At 49.7% G+C, this 6,834-nt stretch overlaps 1 protein-coding gene across 1 annotated transcript in view; it reads left to right on the top strand.

Annotated features, from left to right (window-relative positions):
* The first annotated feature begins 4,984 nt into the window (after positions 1–4,984).
* The window catches only part of LOC144945721 (uncharacterized), a 12,500-nt gene continuing 10,650 nt past the window's right edge, over positions 4,985–6,834 (top strand). Inside the window, exon 1 of the mRNA XM_078874289.1 lies at positions 4,985–5,267. Within this exon, the coding sequence (XP_078730415.1) occupies positions 5,059–5,267 (209 nt within the window). The 5' untranslated portion in view covers positions 4,985–5,058. The remainder of the gene's footprint in view (positions 5,268–6,834) is intronic.

Consider the following 6,834-nt stretch of genomic DNA (forward strand, 5'->3'; position numbering starts at 1 on the left):
GAGTACTGCACGACACTCAGTGACTGGTTAAGAACCTTGTTGACAGCAGAGATTTGTGTCGCTGGGGCATTGATGGTAGGCGGAGAGCCTTCATTGTCGGGGATGACCGTCATCTCACCTCGAGTCAGGATGTTGAAGCCTGTCCGGCTTCTGATTGACTGATCTTCTTGTTGTGACATGCGTGCTAGGACCCAAGCTGAGTATTGGCTGCAGTATCAGCATCTGCACTTTTGCTTTGTGATGGCGTTATAAGTTGGTAACATCGTGACTTTCCCCCCATTCATTTATGCATTTTACGTGTTATCTCATTAGCACATGACGTAAAACACAATATTGACTTAGTAGATTAAGTCCGAAGTTGTTGGTGTGTTTTAATGTGACAAATAACTAATTGGTTGTTAATCTACAGAGGCTTTGTCAAAATATTGTTCTTTCAGTTAATTACGTTCAAATACACTTGACACATATTTAAAAAAAAAACAAGATTTCCGCCTGTTTTTGTAGATATAATACCACGTAAAATGAAAATGACAAAAGATATTTTTTTTAAATCCCTCTGAACATTTCGAGCTATTCCAAGTAGGAAAGCAGTATGTCGAATTATGCACCTATTATGAAACATGAGTTGTCAAACTCGGAGTGCAAAATGTCATTTTGAGAAAATTGCAATGCCAGTTCTGGCATTGTGATGCCAGTAGCAATGAGATTTGAGAGTTCTACTTGTGTATCTCCCCCCCCCCCCTTATTGCCATGACAACAAAGGAAATAGCCACATGTTACTAACGTAGACATCTGCTCCAGAGAATGAGCTTTTCAATGATGTGTAATTCAGCTAGGTTATTTCTTAAAATGCGGAGAAAAATTGCGATGAAAGATGCTAAAAAAAACGCTCATTTAAGGCTTTGTTTACTTGGCGAAGTTTGTATAAAATCGTAAAAATTAACTATTTATGAAATGCAAATAGTTATTTTTATGATTTTAATCATTACCAATAACAAAGTTATTAGAACAAAGTTATTGGTAATAATTGTGTGCATGTTATGAAAGTTTACAATTAATGGAAGAAAAATGTAAAAAAATATCAAAATTGACAAACTTGACAAAAATCATTCTTTTTGCCTGTAGTACATGGCCTTAACTAATCATCTAAGCAGGTACATTAACAATGCATTGAGGGTAAAGTTAGCACTTTAGATATCTTTACTGAACAGAAATAATACAAAACCACCAGTACATAATTCTAGATTTGAAGCCTTCGTGACTGCAAGGATTCATACGCTTAGGTTTTTTTCGGTAAAGTCACTATTTTATTATTTGTATTATTTATTTTTAATTCCACCAGTACTTGCCTCGCCTGCCAGTAAGTGATCGTGAGCAAACAGGCTGCTAGAAACAGAAGGAAAACAGAGAGCGCCAATCTCTTCCAGACTTCACTAAGTCACTGACATTGAAGAACAAGCGTGAACAAATGCAAGAATATGTTTGAAATACATGCCTTGGGGACAAACATCCAATTTAGTAAATTATTTATTGTTTTAATTAACAGCAGAGGTGTCGGAATATATTTAATTTGTAACGTCCGGGCAAATTGGCGTGATTGCGATAGGTGCAAAAACAGGTTTCCTGCGAGAAAAATCAAACAGCTGCTCATTTGGAAAGGTCATCGTACATTATTTTACGTCTGTTGGTGTAACAAATAAAATGGCACCGTTGAAGTTTTGCCATCTTTGGTGGTACCGACATCTGGACTGTCCCAACGACTACCCGCCCATCCTAAAACATGAAGGGGAGACAGCATTTTTCGTCCGCAAAATTTGTTGTTGATATTTTCCACAATGACACTCGTGGTTGTCTTGAGGTAAGAGCGGAGAGATCAGAAGAAAGGCTTTTTCCTTCTATACTTTCATATTTATATATTTTACTGACACTTTTTTTTATCAGCGCAGTGTTTTTGAAGGGAACGCGTCGCGGTTTTGCCACTTGTGCTTATCTACCAAAAGCCCAAAAATACAAAGATCCCCCGTGTAGCCTGCACAGACTGTTGGGGCAAGTGCTCTTAGCGAGCACCTACGAAGGCCGGTTAGGGGGAGCGGTAGTGCAGCGGTTAGCGCCCTGCGCTACAAACCCGGTGACCCGAGTTCACGCTCACGGCCAACACTGGTGACGATTATTTGAACTGATCCTGGGCCTCCCCTAGGTAGACTCAGCCGCAAAGGAGTAACCTGGTGCGGTGTGTAAACATCGCCACTGGGGAGACAAAGGCGGTCGGGCGTGGTTCTGGCCAACCACCCCCTCGCGTGCCATCCCGACCTTCATAGGTGCTCTCTGACAGCACTTGCCCCTACAGTCTGTGAATGCTATATGGGGGATCTTTGTCTTGTCATGAAGGCCGGCATGGCACACGAGGGGTTGCGTGGCCAACACCACGCCCGGCAGCCTTTGTCTTCCCAGTGGTGATATTTGCACACCACACCAGGTACTCATTTGAGGCTGAGTCGACCTAGGGGGAGGCCCAAGAACGGTTCAGATATTCGCCGTCACCGGTGTTAACCGTGAGCGGGAATCGAACTCTGGTTCGCCAGGTTCACTCCCGCTACACTGCCGCTCCCTAACAAAACCCAACGCAGTATAACACACACGCACGCACACACGCGCGCGCACAAAAAATCCCACGTTGTTTTAATCCGGCATGAAACATTCAAACGCACGACCCTCCAGGAGAAGAAGAAAAAAAACGAGGAATCCGTCTTCAGACTCGGCGAGGCTTTCCTGGGCACACATCGACAGATGATAATTACCTTTACAACTCGCCAGCTTAGAGCCCGACGCTACCGGCAACAGAACTCAACAAAATGACAACGCTCTCACGACGGAAATCGGAGGAGCTGAGTCGGGCAGCCTTCGAGTTCCCCGGGCCTCATCGCAACGACCGCCGCCAAGAGGCTTTGTTTGACATATTCTTAGGTTTTTTCGGTAAAGTCACGTAGGTAAAAAATTTAAATTAATAAAAGTAAAATTAAAATAAAATAATTGTGATTTTTATTTTATTTTCATTTTACTTTTATTAATTTAAATTTTTAACCTACGTGACTTTACCGAAAAAACCTTAGAATATGAATCCTTGCAGTCACGAAAGCTTCAAATCTTTGTTTGACACTCGTCCGTCAAAGGGGTTCGTCGCCAGCGATCGGCCGGCGATGATGGCTTGATTAGCGGCGCGCGCATGAGCGCCTGTTTTGTGATTGCGACAGAATGTCTCGCAGTGGCTTAACGGAGTCAGGCTAACAGAGGGAGGAGGATGTCGGGGGGTGGGGGGAGTTGTTGGGGGGGGTGGGCGGGGGATTTATTTGTCATTTTCTTTGGGAAGAAATCTACCCTGAATGAGGGTTAAAGGTGGCCCTGTGGCTAACGCGTTGACTTTGCACTGACCCAAAGATGCCTTATTGGTCCGCTGGCGGGTGGCATATTCCACCGTGGATTTTCTCGAAGCATTTTATGTCTACGCATCATAAATATGCATGACAGCAAGTTGACCGGCGGTAGTGGGTTTTTTTTTTCCCTCCCTCTTCTTCTCATGGAAAAATAAAATATTCCTAAAGTAGGCTGACATCGGAGCGTGTGCAATAGAGAATATCATTCTGAATTAAACAGAGGGGTTGTATGTGCCAAGCATTCTGCTCATAGTGAACACTACATATGGTGGACACTTGCCATGGTGGACAATTCCATTGGTCAACACACTGCCCACGGTGGACACTCCCTATGGTGATAACTTCCCAAGGTGGACACTAAACCAGCCCATGGTGATTTGCCATCGCATTTTTATTCTCATTATATGTTTCCCCAGGGCTAGAATTGCCGCGATTGGAATGCATCAAAATGTCAGTGTCGAACCAAACTTGATGCGACGGCTTCCTCTGTTCAGTCAGCGGTGACTGGGATTAGGTGGTCAATTCGCCGCACCTGAGAAGCCGGCTTCATCATGGGCGGCTGCTCCCATTTGAACCCAGGATGGCAGCCATTACATTGCTGGACGCGAAGTCATTATGTCACCATGGAGAAAGGCAAAGTGCCCAGACCAAAAAAAAACGCACGGGAAACAATAGCTCTAAAAAATTAACCCGTAGAAACAAAGTTTTTCACTATAAATCCTTTATATGCGTGGCATCGGGTTTATTTTATTATTCATTTCTGTTTTTCTTGAGTAAGAGTTTCATTTTTATCACATTGGTGTTTTAAATTAAATATGAATTTTTTGTAGAATTTTTTTTTTCACGAAAATAAATTGTCACGCACAACGAGTCTGTGTGCAAAATGTCAGCTCGATTGGATCACGGGAAGCGGGTTAAAAAACGACCGAAAGATTTGCACGGTCGTAAGCGCGCAAGCAAGCAAGCAAGTGAACTTAATATAAAGGATTTAAAAAGAGCACAATTTTAAACCTGCTCCTACTTGCTGTACTTACTTTTCTACATGGAACTCATTGTCATTTTAATTTCGAGACGTGGAATTTATCCAATTTGAGTCCAGGACATTTTTTTTACGCGATAGAATTTTTTTTTTGCATATGGCTGTGACCGAGACTGAGTCCATCAATCAACTCGCTCCACTCGGCAAACCCGGGACTCCGAACCGAGCCTGTCGACGGTTCCCGGCCTTAGCATCTCCTCTCTAACGCCACCACCCGTCCGCTTGCTCGCGTGTCCCACCACCACCTCCGCGCGCCAGGTCCTCCCCGCGCTGCGAGAGACTCCTTCGCACGTCTTCTGGCTGACGCTGCGCGAGCCGCACTCTGCCTTCGCTGCAAACCGCAGCCTCGCCGCCGCGCTCCTCTCCAAGGTGGCCTCGTTCTTCGGCGATCGCGACGCCCGAAACGTTGCTCTGCTCTCCCTCGCGCCGGCGCACGCCGTCGAGGACGAGCGCGGACACCGCGGCCACCGTCGCGGCCACCGCGGCCACCACCGCCCCGCCGAGCACACGCGCGTCGCTTGGTTCAACGTGTCGCTGGCGCACAACCTGCGGTGCCGGTGGGGGTCCATCGCCCGGCTCGCGCGCCGAATGGGCGCCGGTGGTCAGGGCGCGCCCACGGCCGGCTTCTTCTGGGCGCTGCTGCCCGAGTTCTGGGTGGAGCGGCTGGGCGACACGGAGTTCCACGGCGCCTGTGACGCGGCGGTGGCGGCGGGGGCCGACGGCGACGCCGGTGCCGGCCGGGAGGAGCTCGCTGGGGGAGAGGTGACGCGCGTTCCGCTGCACACCAGCGAGCTCAGGTGGGAGAGGCGAGAGGCGGCGCTTGTAGGCCGGCGAAACGCAACGCGTTGTGAACGGACACACACGCGCACACATATATATAATTGATATACATACGGTATATTTGTAACTGTGATCAAGGGTTTTTTTTTTTGGGTGCTTCAAAAAAGTGTAAACACTTGTACGGGACTATCGTTTTTAATGGATAAAGAACGGATAATGCACTGTAACATCATAATAAATGTAATGTTAATAGCTTTAAAATTTCAAAGAGTCTCCACTCGTTCGCCATCGTTGTCAACGCGTGGCCTGCAATCTTCTCCAGGTGGTCTCCAGAGCCTGGAGGAGGCACATTTCTCGTGGCGTTGTTGCGAATTATCACAAGTGTGAACATCTTTTTGAAGCGCCCCGTGTATCCGTCTCTCAACACCAATATCACTGCGCAGCTTGCTCGACACACTGCCGGGTGACGGCCTCCCCCGTGCCGCGTCAGCCGCTCGGTGCAGTTGGGTGGTGGGGGGGTGGGTGGTGGGGGGGGTGGTGGGGGGGGTGGGGGGGTGGTGGGGGGGGTGGGGGGTGGTGGGGGGGTTGGTGGTGGGTGGTGGGGGTTGGTGGGCGTGGTGGGGGGGTGGTGGTGGGGGGTGGTGGTGGGTGGTGGGGGTGGGGGGTAGTGGGGGTAGTGGTGGTGGGGGGGTAGTGGGGGAGTGGTGGGGGTGGTGGGGGGGTGGTGGGGAGGGGGGGGTATTAGGGGAGTGGTTGGGGGGTAGTGGGGGGGATGGTGGGGGTGGTGTAGGAGTAGTGGGGGGGGTGGGGGTGGTGGGGGGGGTAGTGGGGGAGTGGTGGAAGGGTAGTGGGGGGGTGGTGGGGAGGGGGGGGTATTAGGGGAGTGGTTGGGGGGTAGTGGGGGGGATGGTGGGGGTGGTGTAGGAGTAGTGGGGGGGGTGGGGGTGGTGGGGGGGGTAGTGGGGGAGTGGTGGAAGGGTAGTGGGGGGGTGGTGGATGGGTAATGGGGGAGGGGGTGGGGGGGTAGTGGGAGGGGTGGTGGGGGTGGTGGAGGGGTAGTGTGATGGGGGTGGGGGGGTGGTGGGGGTGGTGGGGGGGTGGTGGGGTGGGGGGAGTATTGGGAGAGTGGTGGGGGGGGGGGGTAGTGGGGGAGTGGTGGAAGGGGTGGTGGAGGGGTAGTGGGGGGGTGGTGGGGAGGTAGTAGGGGGTGGTGGTGGGTGGGTGTTGGTCCTGGACCGCTCCGGGTATCGTTCGCCACAGGTTGCCCCTAATGAAACTCGACCGGCCCACAAAGTGTTCACCTCGCATGGTCTCCCCAGTCTGTAAATAGATGTTGTGTGAGTGTGTGTGTGAGTGTGTGTGTGTGAGTGTGTGTGTGAGTGTGTGAGTGTGTGTGTGTGAGTGTGTGAGTGAGTGTGTGAGTGTGTGAGTGTGTGAGTGTGTGTGTGAGTGAGTGTGTGAGTGTGTGTGTGTGAGTGTGAGTGTGTGAGTGAGTGTGTGAGTGTGTGAGTGTGTGAGTGTGTGTGTGAGTGTGTGAGTGTGTGTGTGTGAGTGTGTGAGTGTGTGTGTGAGTGTGTGAGTGTG

Source organism: Lampetra fluviatilis, chromosome 38, assembly GCF_964198595.1.
Source record: "Lampetra fluviatilis chromosome 38, kcLamFluv1.1, whole genome shotgun sequence".
NCBI classification, from domain to species: domain Eukaryota; kingdom Metazoa; phylum Chordata; class Hyperoartia; order Petromyzontiformes; family Petromyzontidae; genus Lampetra; species Lampetra fluviatilis.